General features: G+C 44.5%; 1 protein-coding gene across 1 annotated transcript; it reads right to left on the bottom strand.

Moving 5' to 3' along the window:
• Window positions 1-740: 740 nt before the first annotated feature.
• serpini1 (serpin peptidase inhibitor, clade I (neuroserpin), member 1) lies at window positions 741-14174 on the bottom strand. The gene is made up of 9 exons (XM_037462607.2): window positions 14019-14174; window positions 6156-6444; window positions 5799-6029; window positions 5361-5555; window positions 3990-4194; window positions 3182-3279; window positions 2080-2166; window positions 1814-1903; window positions 741-1644 (listed from the first exon to the last, which is right to left on the bottom strand). Exons 2-9 carry the CDS (start codon window positions 6421-6423, stop codon window positions 1568-1570), a joined length of 1251 nt encoding a protein of 416 aa, XP_037318504.1. The 5' UTR covers window positions 6424-6444; window positions 14019-14174; the 3' UTR covers window positions 741-1567.
• Window positions 14175-14660: the final 486 nt, after the last annotated feature.

Here is a 14660-nt window from a genome sequence, read left to right on the forward strand (position 1 = left end):
TATTTGCGGATACACATCAAGTTTTTTTTTGTGTGTGTAGTATTCTATATTACTTTAGTTTGTTGCTCACTATTGGGAATATTACGCTCACAAGATATGAGCTACATCAGATGTTCTTCATGATGCTTTTATTTACCTAAGATGCATCAAGACAAAATACTACTTTAACAAACATTAAAAAACTCAAGTAAATCTCCTTATCACAATCAACATACATCTCATTCGTCTTTGGTCACAGAATATCCTTTCATAGCCCAGTGATATAATCGGTTGTCGTGTGTGTGTGTGTGTGTGTGTGTGTGTGTGTGTGTGTGTGTGTGTGTGTGTGTGTGTGTGTGTGTGTGTGTGTGTGTGTGTGTGTGTGTGTGTGTGTGTGTGGTAGCTAGGTGATGCCACAGGCCTGAAACCACTACAATGTTCCTTGGCAGGATATAGTCTGCCCTTGGAAGCGGAGGTTACGGTTGAATAGCTAACTTCTGCCCTGAGGTTGGATTTTCAACTAAATTAGCCAGCCTTACATAAAGTCTATTATATATTCCAGCACAGAAAATGTAAGGGACTTTTTATTAAAATGGTTTCATAAACTCCTCAAGTATGGCATGTGTTTCAAATCGCAGTAAATCTGCAATTTAAAATATTTCAGATTAAAGGCATCCCAAACTGTACTGCCCTTAAATATACTATATATAGCATATATGTCTTTAGCCACCTAAACACAACCTACACACATAGAGAAAGAGTCTTTTTTAATGGGAACACATCCATGTTTTTATTGAGTAGAAGACTGAATACAGCTGGTGTTTCTCCCTGGATGTACATCCAATACAGTGCAGCAGATCTTTTTCAGTGTGCCTGCATGCTTCAGTCCGTCTCCATAGCAACCCGCCTTAGTTACGCAGTCACCTCTGTTCACCTCTGTGATGCACATCTGGGCCTTATTCAACCACTGAGATATGATAAGGCATATTAGTACAGCAGCAGTTTAGCCATGTGCCCGTGTAAAACTTAGAATTTTGTCTGGAACAGATATAGTACCAAGATTCATTATGTTGAGACGAAATGTTTGCACATATTCTGCAATAAATACGGAGTATATATATTATGGATATTCATATAACACAATGTCAAACGTATTGGTATATCATTAGTGTGAAACCTACAGTGTGCACATACTGCATCTGGAGTAAGAAAGAGTAAATATTTTAGAAGTAGAGAGAATATTGTTTTTGTGCATCATGTGTCGGCTTAAGTGAGCGCAAAGCTGCTGAACTTAAAGGGGTTGTGCGCGGATTACATATCGTGTGTCCTTCCTCTCTTCTTCTCATAAACAAACCACACCGGAGAATATGTACAGCGCCCTTGTCCTGCATGTCTGAATCCAGGAGTTTAAAGCTTCCAGTATCAAAACACAAATGCCGTATGTCATATTTCAATATATAATGTATTGTATACTATTCAGTTTGTATATATATATATATATTTGAAAGAGTATAAAACACAGCTGAAGATGGCGATAGAGGATAGGTAGCGTTTATGACGTCAGGATCTCGAGTGAGCTCCACAGCGGTTACATGGAGTCAAAGTCGTGGTCGTTGGGCTCGATGACTTCAGGGGTCATGACCCTGCCCATGAAGAGGATGGACCCTAAGGGAAAGGACGGGAAGGATAGAATGTCAGGCCACAACACACATACGGCTCATCTGAGGCACATTGATATGCACAGACACACACACACACACACACACACACACACACACACACACACACACACACACACACACACACACACACACACACACACACACACACACACCTGTCTTCCGGTTTCTGATGACAAAGAAGAACGGATGATCAGCCATGACCTGCGGATACAGCACCAGGGTCCTGGTCAGAGCGATCATACCTGAAAGAGAGCGAGGGAACCAGGGAAACAGACACCACAGTTATTCTCTGACAGATGGGGGCAGATTTTAGTGATTGTGATGTTGCCGTAGAGACCCATTTACACTAAGAAGTTGTAGTCTGTGGTAATGTTACCGTAAAGGGGGACTATGACGAAGAAGAAATGTGGAAATTTACCTGATCCAACAGCTCCTTCCGCCCCCTCCTCAGTTACATCCAGGTAAGCCTTCTGCACAGCCTTCCCAATGTACAGGTCCTTTCCATCTACACACACACACACACGAGACAAGGGAATTGCATCGTTCAGTCACGTTTATTGAGAACTTTTCAAAATAGCCTTCTTCTTATCTACCTCCGTTCCAAATACAGACCATTTCCTCCAAGTACATGTTGATCTAGTACAAGATGTTCTGAAGTCCAGTACAGCCTGCAGAGTGTGTTTCATAATATAATACTAGCTCCACTTGACCAGTAGGAACAAGCTGTTCACTGTGACGCAAGGTGTTTCTTTAATCCTGTCTTTGTAAAGCCGCGAGATCTCCACTCCTCCACCTCTGCAGCATGTATATGTCTCTCTCTTGATCTATTTTTAACAGATGATGTGACAGCTCTGACCTGCCCACTCCGTGCCAGTTACCTTGGTTACCTGAGAAAAGTACCTGAGGCAACTTCGCTGCAGCCAAGAAGCAAAAAATTGAATCAACTTCTCATGCTGAATCCTTCTAGAAGTGTATTTATCCTTCCATTTGTTTCTGTGTGTTTAATATAATAGTCAAAGGGTATGTGTCACATATTTCATCGTTAGCACTCTGCATTCAGGCGGTACTGATTCAAGCTGATTGGGGAAAAAAAGATTGAGGAACCAGTTTCCAACCACATAATAAAATATTTACTAGTTAGTTCTCAGGAAGCTAAAAATCATCAAGGACGGGTCAGAAGGCTTCAAGAGTTCTTCGACTTTTAGATTTTATGGCAGATGGCATCCAACAAAAGGTACATTAACACCACAGAATGCATTGGAGTGTGGAAAATAATTACGTATCTATTTACATTTAAAAAAAAGCTGCCTCAAGGGTTATTAAGCCCGAAGAGAGAGCTTTGTCGTATCGTGACTGGCCAAGAGAGGAAATGAACCAAGCTCATCTCAATTCCTAACAGGTGATCCCAATAACCCTTCAATTAACTTATTTCTTAACTCATTAAATCATTTTTTCAGCCTCAATGGGGAAATAACAGAAAGTACCAATGAATGAAGGTTTTTAATGCAGCGGTGTGTTACCTGTCATCGCTGAGAGATCAGCATCGTTGGTGAAGATGTTCTTTATTCCGAGCTCCTGCAGGATGCTCCTCAGGTCGATCTTCTGCTCCACTTTGAATCTGAACAGAGGTTCAAAGAATCAGAATCACATGTGAATTCAAGAAAGCCAGATTCAGATTAGGTGGGGGGGGCACAAAGCCATAATGTGTATATATATATTATATATATATATATATATATATAGCCACAGTGGCCTTAGTTAAAAGTTGTCATCCCATTGTTTGTAGGCCTCGAGTGCTTGTCTATCCATCACTGTGTTTCAATGAAAAACCCAACAGTGTAAGATTTCAGTCCATCACTGTGTGGAGGTAATTAAATAACATTTCAACCTACATATTGAAACTAGCCGAATATAAAAAAACATCTTCCTCCCATAATTTCAGTGAGTCTGCATGTGAGTTGAATAGCGAATAACAGTTGCTCCGTCCTAAATGTTTGCTGAGTACCACTGCATGAGAAACACATTTTATATCAACCTTAATAAAGCAGTTCCAATGATGCAGGATGCAAATGAATAGGAAAAGTTGTGTTTTGCTGTCGTTATTATAGCTGCTTCCTACAACTAAGTTGAAAAAGCAATTACTGCAGAGACATTCAATGTGAGCTTTGTATTCTGGTAAATAAAGTACGAACCAGCACAAGAACATGTTATTGATTTGTAGGTGATCGATGCAGTAACCACGGCATATTGAGGTAAATTGGGCACAACAAAAAGACGCGTGACGCTCAGTGATGTCACAAACTGGAGCAGTGTTGTGTCATGTCACACCTGGGGAGGTAGACTTCCACCTTCTGCCGCTTGACATTGTTGGCCCACTCCTCCAGCAGGGGCGCTTTGATGATGGGCTCCAGGGAAGCCAGTGGCACCTCCTGGCGAGGCAGAACGATCATCATGGACATGTCGTCCCCCTCGTAGGGCATCTCCAGCACCTGGTACACGCCGCCGGCCTCCTGCGAGCCGTCGCTGAACTCACCTGGTGGGGCGGAAACACGCGGAAACGCCAGCGATGAGAGACGACGCCTGTGTCGGTGCCACACGCCACGGGTCTCACGTTGTATTTAAAAAAACGAGATGAGCCAGCAAACGTTTACTTGAATCAAGCGGGGTTTTTTTTGGTGTAGAGGAGAAAATCCTTTTACACTCAGTCCAACTAGGTCTTAACTCTTAACATGAGCTTATCTCCCTTACTTAGGTATCCGCAGTGCGGGACGGAGATTATAGAGCAATTAACAGTGCCAGACTTTATATCAATTTTGGCACAAATGCTCCCTCTGAAGCTGCTTTAAAGGGAAACGGCATTCTGTTTACCCGCTGCTGGGGTGTGGGCCGACTACGATTATGCTTCAAAATAAGAAAGAAAAATTTAAATTCTCCCCCCCCGAGGACCTGTCCCGGTTCTGCAGCACGCACACACAAACGCACACTCACACCTCGTGGGTGTGTGAGAGCGCCTGTGTGTGCACCCTGTGAACATAGATGTGTGCAAAGTGCAATCTCACTGCACACAAACCAACTGCACCAAAATCAAAAAGTCAAAAGCGCCAACTTCAGTAGCAGTGCGGTGAGGAGCCGATGTGACCGTCTTTGGCACGACGTTAAACAGAAAAACTGACTAGATGCAGAAAACTGACCCTCCGGGATCAGTCTGATGCAACAGTTTTATGGCCAACCTGCAGGACTCCAGTACAAACAGTCGTGTGCCAAGTATAAACTCAAAGCAGCCAGATTATGACTCTGATAACATGTCCATGACATATAACACTTTTCAGGATTGTGAAGACGGCAATTACTCACAGGCAGTGATTCACACATGTATTAGCTGTATAATAATAACCCCAGTTTATTCTACCGAGTGTCAGAGTGGATTCAGCTAAACTGAATGTATTACTGTCACAGTACCAATAATATTGTATGACATAACAAAATGCACTACTGAATCAAACAGATGTACCAGGGGGAGTTTGTGCCAGGGAAGATTTTAGCAGAAAGAGGAATACTTTTAGCTCTAAGATTAACATTTTAAATAACCCCAGGAAATACGGAATTTAAGGGCTTCAGAAAATGACGAACAAACACACACGCGCGCACACACGCACACACGCACGCACACACACACACACACACACAGCTCATCCATACCATAGTAGAAGTCTCCTTGTTGGTACATCATGAGCGTCTGGACTTCAGAGCCGTCGTCTCTGCTGAAGGAGAAGGTTCTGGTGTTCTCTGGCCGGAACTGGTTTTTCCAGGAGCCCCTGAAGTAGACGGCGTTCACCAGGGTCAGGCGGGTCACGCTGCTGAAGTCCTCGGCTGACATCAGCTCACGGATCTTGCCTGGGAGGAGGAGGAGGGTAAACATTTGTGCAACTGAGTCTTGGAGATGTACTCAGTGAATTTAGATCTCGCATTTAACCATGTGATCAAACAACGATGTAACTCCATGCCCCGTGTAAAGTAACGCTGGGATTGTGTATTCATATCGCCCTCCTTTCTTTACGGCCCCTTCGTCTGCATCCCTCCCTCCCTCCCTCCCTCCCTTCCTCCCTTCCTCCCTTCCTCCGGCCAACTGCGACTCACTCTCAGTGTGATTGTCCACCCAGTTGTTGATCTGCTCGGCCACGGCTGCTGATTCGCCGAAGTCCACCGTTTCCACATCAGCCCGGAAGTACTTCCGCATTTGGTGCAGGAACTCCGGGTTAAAGGCGACGCCTTCCTGCAGGAAAAGGCTGTTGGCGAATCTGATGACATAGTGGGAGTCATTGCCTGACAGCGCCGCCGTCAGGTTTTGCAGCAAAGAGAACTCAGCGCCTGGGAAAAATACAATATGGAAACATCAAATATGATTTATTAAAAGCAGAATTGAGACATAACGAGCCTCGCCCTGCCACGATGATGATAGTTGCGGTGAACCGGTCCAGTGGAAGTGCCTCTCACCTGGCTGCAGGTGGCTGAATCCTAAAGCCTGTCGGATCTCCTCCAGTGAAGCCCCGCCGGCCCCCAGCTCCACCATCCCCAGGGCCACAGCCACGCTCAGCGGGGAGAAGATGATGTTCTCCTGGTCCCCCGCCGCCTGCAGCCGGTGGTACAGTCGGACCGAGAACTCCGACGTAGTGTCCTCCGGTATGTCCGCCGCCCGGCAACCGTAGCCCGGCAACAGGATGGCGAGGAGGAGGAGCGGGGAGACAACTTCCAGTACCAACATCGCGGCACAGACCTCAGACAGCTGAGTCGAGAGGGATGTACGGAGTGGAAGGGCGAGAAATGTTACGAGAGGAGGGAGAGAGGAAGAAATGAACACAAAATGAAAGGTTGGGGAGTCGAAAGTGGAGAAAGGAGGATTGCAGAGAGCATAGCGAGGTGAAGGAGAGAAGAAGATGTTGAATCGCATAAAGGAGGAAGGGGAGATACAGGTAGAGAAGTTTATTGTGTGAGGGAGAAAAGGAGATGAAGGACGAGAGAATGTTGGAAGGGAGGGAGACCGAGATGAAAGTAGAGAAAGCGGGGATGTGGGTAGACAAAAATAGAGAGAGAGAGAGAGAGAGAGAGAGAGAGGAAACATCTGTCAGTCAAACAATCTGCCAATTTCAATAATGAGCTCAAAGGGGGATTGCAAAAAAAGAAATGCCTCCAAAAACATTCTACATGTTCACTCAGCTGTGCTTGAAACAGCATGGAGGTCTCTATTTGTCATAAAGACAGTGTTAACTACTGGAAAAACTGCCATGATGGTGCTGCAAAAATGAAAGACGGGGCTGAAAGGAGAGAGATTTAAAAGAAAAAGAAAACCCTCCCTAATTAAAATGGATTCAGATGAAAGGGCAGTGGGTCAGGAAAAAGAGAGAACGGAGGACTCGGGACAACACAGTTGTGCACAGGACCAAAAGACAGAAGGCAACACAGAGAGAGAGAGAGAAGCAGAGGCTTTGAGATAGTTTATAAACACCAGAAATGTGCGGTAACTAGGGGCGCACTGCTCACTGCGCGTCGGGCCACGTCATACACATATCAGACGGCCATTCTAGTCGTCCTGAGTTTACCCCCCAGGATCTGCCTTCGTTGTGCGTGTCTGAGCCTTTGAATGTGAAATAGACGAGTCTCTGCCCGCTTCGTCTCCCTCTCATCCACGTGTTCGTAACCAACTTCCTCCAACGTGTCGTTGCTCTACTTTTCAGTATCTTTGACCCTCCTCTTGCTTTTATACACGTAAAATGACACAGAATGCACACATACTGCACCGCCTCTCTGGTGCTGCTGTTGCCAAGCAACATTGTTTGCTGCTGACCAGAAATAAATAAATATGTAAATAAAAGAGTCAGTGAATTTCACGCATGGTCCCGCAGAGAGAGGGACAGAGAGAGGGACAGAGAGAGACACAGACACCAACGCAGGGACATTTCCAGGGTTGTTTGTCTCTCTGCTGTCCTGCTGTCAGTGTACAGTTTGTATAAAGGATTCAACCGGGCCGGAATCTGCTGGGTGCAGCTGTATGTGTGTGTGTGTGTGTGTGTGTGGGGGGGGGGGGTTGGAAAAGGGGGAGGGGCGGGTGGGGCCGGTAGGTGCATTGTGACCGCGGGCACCTGCCCCCGAGTGTCAACAACAAACAACAATGGGCCGCAGCCCAGCTTTGTGTACGGTGCCACGCCATGTGACACGCCATGTGACACACAGCCGGCCCAATCAGCACGCGGCCATGTCACAGCCATTAGAATGATTGGCCCGGTGGTATTCTGCGTGTTTCCTCATTGTCTGCTGGTGTTCTGCGTCTGTGGAGCCAAAAGCGTGTTCCTCGGTGCCATAGAACCCATTGTTGTCCAAAACCATTAAAATACACCCACTACGTTACAGTGGGTGGCACGAGGTTGTTTTGATTCACTCAGCACATGAACCACCTTGCTGCTGTAAATGCTCACTGCTAATACACAGCTATTACTTTGAAAATGAAAGTAAGTTCAGGAGTCCTCTTTAAACATTTACATATTCAAAGCAACCAGAGGGGTTCGGGTTCTCTCCATCTATCAGTATTGTGACAAACTGCTTTTGACAGGATCGGAAACGACCAAACCGCCAGAAGGATTTGCATCCTTTTGACTCCATTTGAGCAAATGGAAATCTATTTCAGTTTACAGAGCGTCGTCCCGTGGAATGAAGTCACATGACACAGTATGTAAAAAAAAAAAAAGTGATTATTGTAAAAACACTAATTGAACATTCAGTTCCAAACTATTAAATTAATTAAGCTTGTTTAACGCTTGTTTAACGCTGTTACATTTTAAAAAGCAGCTGCAATATATATGTGAGTTTTTAAACCTGCACAGGTTCAGTTGGCTGAGAGCTAGAGTAAAAAAATACCACGAGAAGAACTGATTTTTTTTAGATGGGATTTGGTAACAAAAACATAACACTAACGTAGTTAGTTAATTGTTAATTGTGTCCATTCACATAGTATTCTAAATTGGTCCTTAGTTAGAAACACTTGATATTTCATTTGACCTGACATTAAGTTAGATACGAGTCATTCCACAGCGGGACGGTCCATCAACTGGAAGTCTAAAGTCTTGATGCCCTAATGACGCAAAACTCTCAACAGCTTTTAGCACCAAAACAAAAAAATGAAAAGGGCACCGGGAGGCACAGAGCTGGCGCTCGCCGAGCCGTTGATAAACCGCGAGCCACTCGTGCTTTCGCCTGCTCCCACATGTGCGTCACTGAAGATCGAGGCCAGGGTGTGGGGGGGGGGGGGGGGGAGGCCGGCTCAGATGTAAATGGAGCTAATGTTCCTGACCTTCCGCGCTGTGGCAGTTGAACTTCTCCGGGACGGACGGCCCTGCTTTCTGTGAGGAAAGACCCAGCCATGCACTTAAGGTGATGGGGGGGGGGGGGGGGGGTGCTGTGGACCATCGTCTGTGTGAGTGGATAATAACACCATGGGTGGCTGGCTGTTACACCGTGCTGACCTTTTGAGTTGTTTGCAAGAGGATCCCACACTTTGTCAGTTTGTCCATTGGTGACCATGAGCACTGAACTTGTCTGACCGGTACGTTCAGGTGGGGTTCCCAGGAGGCCTCTCAGGTAAGAAGAGAAACCCAACACCCGGCTTTAAAACGTTCACTCGGGACTAAAATAACAAAAAATCTCTTTAAAAAATCTCCCGTGGTTTAGTTTGCAAAGAGTTTAATCCTGACAACTTGATTAATTCTGTGCAATTAAACTCAGTGGCCTTTAAAATCTAATCTCTCAGTGTAATCCTAATTCTCAGACAGAATAGATGGGCGGTTGACATTTACACAATTAAAATGTGACCTCACCCAAACCCACGGCACGTACGTTAATCCTTACTGCCATTTAAACCCAACACCTTGAGACGGCATGCTTCGGTGGCCAGGGGACTTTAATAAACACGGTCATCCTTATTCACGGTGCAAATCCACACACACACACACACACGCACACTGCCGAGCCCAGGTTACCAAAGCAACTGCAAGTGATGGACACTTTTCGTTTTGCCAAGCTGACAGAGAGAATTTCTACACTTGAAAGATATATTCCTCCTCCCTCGGCAGATAAACTATCTTTCCTATTTTCAGACACTTCTCAGCATTTCGTGTCTAACCCCTCTCTTTGCGAGAAGCCTTCCCACCAGCTCCAGTTCTGTCACTCAGTTAGACTCTCTGACATCGTCTGGTAAACACACACACACACACACACACACACACACACACACACACACACACACACACCCTCCCCAGATACATGCAGTACACAGACTGCACTCACTTGTTTTGCCAAAACAAGGCAAGCTCCTGCTCTTCTTCACAATGGAGCTGCAAGAAGTCCGCCCCCCCCGTCCCCCCCCCGTCCCCCCCTTATCCCACTTCTCTGCTCCGGCCCAACTCTCTGCACACTGGTTCATCTATGGGAAGTTTTTCCGCAGCGGCCGTGTTCTACATATTGTTCTGGTTTTTGTTCAAACGCATGAGGTCTCATGCAGACCGACGCTACAAATGAATAAACCCACATCTTTAATCTCAAACCACACATGTCTCCGAATGTCTCACCAGTTAAGACACCAGTCTCTCGCCTATTTGCTCAGCGGCTGGTGTGAAGCCTCCTTCGAAGCAGGGCAGAAGATTTACACAGCGAAAGCTGAAAAAAAAAAAAAGCCCACCCCTGGATAGAGTCTTTAACTCCATCTCAGGAAGGAAAGAAGCAGTAAACCCCTGCGGCCCGGCCGGGGACTTCCATTAATAAAGTGAATGCAATTCATCAATCAAGATGTCCGCTGTGCTCTCGTCCCTTATTTACACATAGTATGGCGTCTCATCTGGAGAAAATGAAAAAAGAGTTCTATGTGTGGGAATGGATGAGACGATCACAGAAGACTCTCTTAATCCTAAAGAATGATCAGAACTTTAGTCCATTCTTTCATCTATTCTTAAGCAAACAGGAATTAATAATGCCGTCGACAAAAAAAAAAAAATCCATCACTGTGCAATTTTAAACGCAAGTCATCATTTCGAGCAATCATTCTGAACAAATACCCTTTCAGGTTCGACATCGTCAAAAGCAGTTTGCAACCACTACCTCAGGCAAAGGCTGCAAAAATGTATGTTTAAAATAAAAAATGCTTTGCGTCTGGGTGCACTTTTTAGAATTACATTTTAATTGAACCATAAATCTTAGAATAAATGGTTGCAGCAGTTTCACGACCAAATAATACTGGAGATAACGTTTAACCAGGCCACGTGTGCGCAGACCCAAGGTGTCATTCTTTTTGTGTAATCATGAAAGAATGTTTTTGCCGTATTGCATTTGCAAGGCTCTAATCCAACCAATGATTTGTCATTTACACTCTCTTTCCTAGTGCGACACTCACGTGATCCTCTGTGAAAAGGACGACCGGGACCAGTAGTCAACCGTGACAATGCTGAAGGTGGCACTTCAGGAATGAAAAGTTTAAATAAGATGAGTTATCCCTCTACCAGATACTGTAAATAATGGAAATTAGTTCACAGCAGTTTAACTTAGAAAATTAATTACTGTACTTCCAACAGGTTTGCCTTTGCATCATCTTATAAACCAGAAATATTATCTACAAAAACAAAACTCATTTGTTTCCAATTCAAGGAATTCAATTTACTGGGAAATCTACAGTACTTTTATAACATCCAACATTCACAGAAACAATCCATTAAACAAATAAACTCTAAAACCATCCCAGGCGCAGACTAAATGACCCACAGCCCATCCTCAGCTGATTTAGCCCCTTGTTAGAAAAGGACATCAGGTGCTATGGAAGCAGCCGGAAGTCCCTCGATGCTCACTGTACAGTCCACAGAGGGCACACAGAGGTAACAGCCCTTTATCAATCCCCTCTAACAAAGACACCCAGAGGCAGGAGGACAGTTTGACAGACTCAGAAGAAAAAAAAAGAGAGGACAAGCAGAAACCAACAAAAACAAGGAAGACGTGTGTAGGACATTTAGGAGAAAGAGGTGAAAACGCATACAAGGGACATCCAGACAGAGACAGGAAGTGCACCGAACAGCTGACTAGAGGCAGCTCACACGCAGATACCAGCCTCGGTTCAGAGCCAACGATATCCAACGCCCCCCTGCATGGCACGGCAAGATGGTTGCCTGGCTCTGCCAAGACGCACTCAACAGTGTCCCTTTTATTTTCCTATATCAGACCAGACCAGCACACACACACACACACACGGCGCTGTGGGAGTGCCGTCAGGAGGTTTGAGCTGTAATTGGATCGGCTTCTATTTGGGGTCAATGGCAAAAGTGAAAAGACTGCAGGCTTTTTTTCGACCGGACTAAAGACCGGGGGGAACGCGGCAGCACAGGAAAGGTCACAAGCAACTAGTCCTGTGGGGGCAGGGGTGTGTGCGGGGAGGGGGGGGGGTGCTGAGACGAAGAAGGGAAAGCAAAGTGTGATTATTTGGGTCTCATCAGTGGGCAGGCGAACGGGTGGGGAAATGAAGAAGAGAACGAGAGACAATTAGGAGGATATTTCAGATTGATTTGGTATTTGAGGCGTAGAGTTTAAACATGGCATTACTGCAACAGTTTTACTGCGGTCCTCAGAGACGTCTGTCTCTGTCTGTCGTCCCTCGTCTTCACTCGGCCAACTCCTCAGTGCCACCGATCAAACGGCCTATCGATCAAGTGTGTGCATCGGTGCACGTGAGTGTGAGTGTGAGTGTGAGTGTGAGTGTGAGTGTGTGTGTGTGTGAGTGTGTCTGTGTGCGCGTGAACCACAAGTTTATGTGAGCTAAAACAAGGATGAAAAGCCTGCCGTCATGTAGGAGTACATTTTCCTTGAATTGGTCAAATATTGTAGAGATTTTTTTAGAAAAATTTAGTTTCAAAAGTATTTATTTTGAGCTGTTGAAGGTAGTTCTGTGTATTTGCTGGACGTCTTTTACATATTGTCTTCAAAATATTAGTATTATACCCATTATATCCTAATCCCTTGTGTCTCTGTACGGGGGCCAAACCCACTGCTTGGGTGGGGTTGCAGGTGGAGCGACCATGTGTGTTTTTTTAGAAAGTACAGGAAAGAAGCAGAACAAACGGCAATGAAAAAAATGCTCAAATACAGTTTACCCGCCTTTCTCATGTTTCTGTTGATATCCGGCAAATTGTGTATACAAGTAAAACTGTCTGCCATTTCTCACGCTTCATATGAATTGGATTTCTGGGTAGGAAATAGGTCATTTTTCATAACAGCCTTTAGCTTTCCCCCATTTCAGTACATTTTAATTTAGTGTGAGCTTACATGTATTTCAGAAAAAATAAACGTTTATATTAGACTTCTTTTTCTCACTTCATACTGCAGCAAATAACAGGTTTCATTTTAGTCTGAGATGATGTGTTTAGTTAAACGCAGTATTTATTGCACAGCAGAATTGTGTAACATTACCGAAAAACATCAAACCTCCTGCATACTTTGAGATTATTAGGGATGCTGCTTTTTCTGAATATGTAGATGCTAGAACTCAGGGCTTAAATCAGGATGGAGGAAGTCATTATTTAAGTTGCAGAGATAAAGAGATCACAGGTGGATTGAGAGAATGAGACATGTGAGAAAACCCTGAATGGTTTACGCCATTGATGCCACTATTTTAACTGTGAAATGAACAATGTCGTATGTAAATAAAGAAAGGCTCACACTATTATTGCTCTGAATTATAAAAGATGATTACTGAGCCCGCTGAGTCTGCCAGTTCTGTTAGTATTCTTACCAAAACTACTATGAACACATACACAGACCTGGATGAAACAAGTGGTGTGTGTGTGTGTGTGTGTGTGTGTGTGGTGGGTGTGGATAGGGTAGAACCAGGCTACTTCCATCTACCTCGTTAATTCACACACATTCACTCACTGCGCCTTTGCCTCTATTTCAAGGACAATAAAACACTGCAATGACGGAGCTGGTTTCCAGTGATAATACAACAACAAAAATATAATTGTAGATTATCGATAAAAATGAAATAGCTTTGGCTAAAGAACACACGGGTAGCGGTTTTTATCAATAAGCTTAAAGAAACACGTTTAAATTCAGTATGCGTTTAAACCCGCCCCTTTTTTAAATGCCTACACATGTTGATGACAGCATCATAATCCCCTTTATATCCCCTTTATAAGAAAACACAATTCAATGGACACACTTCTTTGGCATATAAAAATAAATTGAGCAGTCAAGGTTTGTTGTCGTAAACTGGCAGACGAAACATTGCAGCTTTTGAGACTGAACCTGTCGTAGGTTATTGCATAAAACAGCTCTTACCGATACACGGTGATAGGTAGGACGGAAGGATGGATGTGTGCGTCCTCTCTCTGCTGCTCTCCTCTCGCGCCGCAGCTCGCTGCTTGTTCATTTGCCGCAGACTCCGCCCCCCCTCCACGCCAATTGGTCCAATGGAATCGAACAAAGAGTGTTGACCTGAAGCGAAACAGTTATTTTCTCAGTTTCCGTTTTTGCTTAGACGAACAGTAGCCAAAATGTGTTTTAGCGTTACTGTGAATTTAAAATGGTTTTCAAACGAGTCAAGGTGAATTTGTGTGTAGTGTCTGACATAGTTTTTATTTAAATGTATTTATGTTTGATTTCACCTGGATACTGCTGTTTAGACGTAATAGACAACCGTTTAAGTCGACAGGGAACCATCTTGTCCTCCTGGGTAAAAATTAATACCGTGCTGCGTAACATAAATTATTTCGGTCTAAATCAACTTTAAATGTATCTTCTACATTTGCCCCCCACTAGTTTATTATGCTTTCTATACACACATAAGCGGTAAAATACTGGTGCGTATGTCTGCCCACGAAAGCGTCACAAAATGCACCAACTGTCCCGATCCTTTTTGGGATTTGAAGTCTGTTTCGGTGGCCATTGCAATGACGAAGTATGACGTAGTTTTAACGAAAG

This window comes from Pungitius pungitius, chromosome 3 (assembly GCF_949316345.1).
Source record: "Pungitius pungitius chromosome 3, fPunPun2.1, whole genome shotgun sequence".
NCBI lineage: Eukaryota > Metazoa > Chordata > Actinopteri > Perciformes > Gasterosteidae > Pungitius > Pungitius pungitius.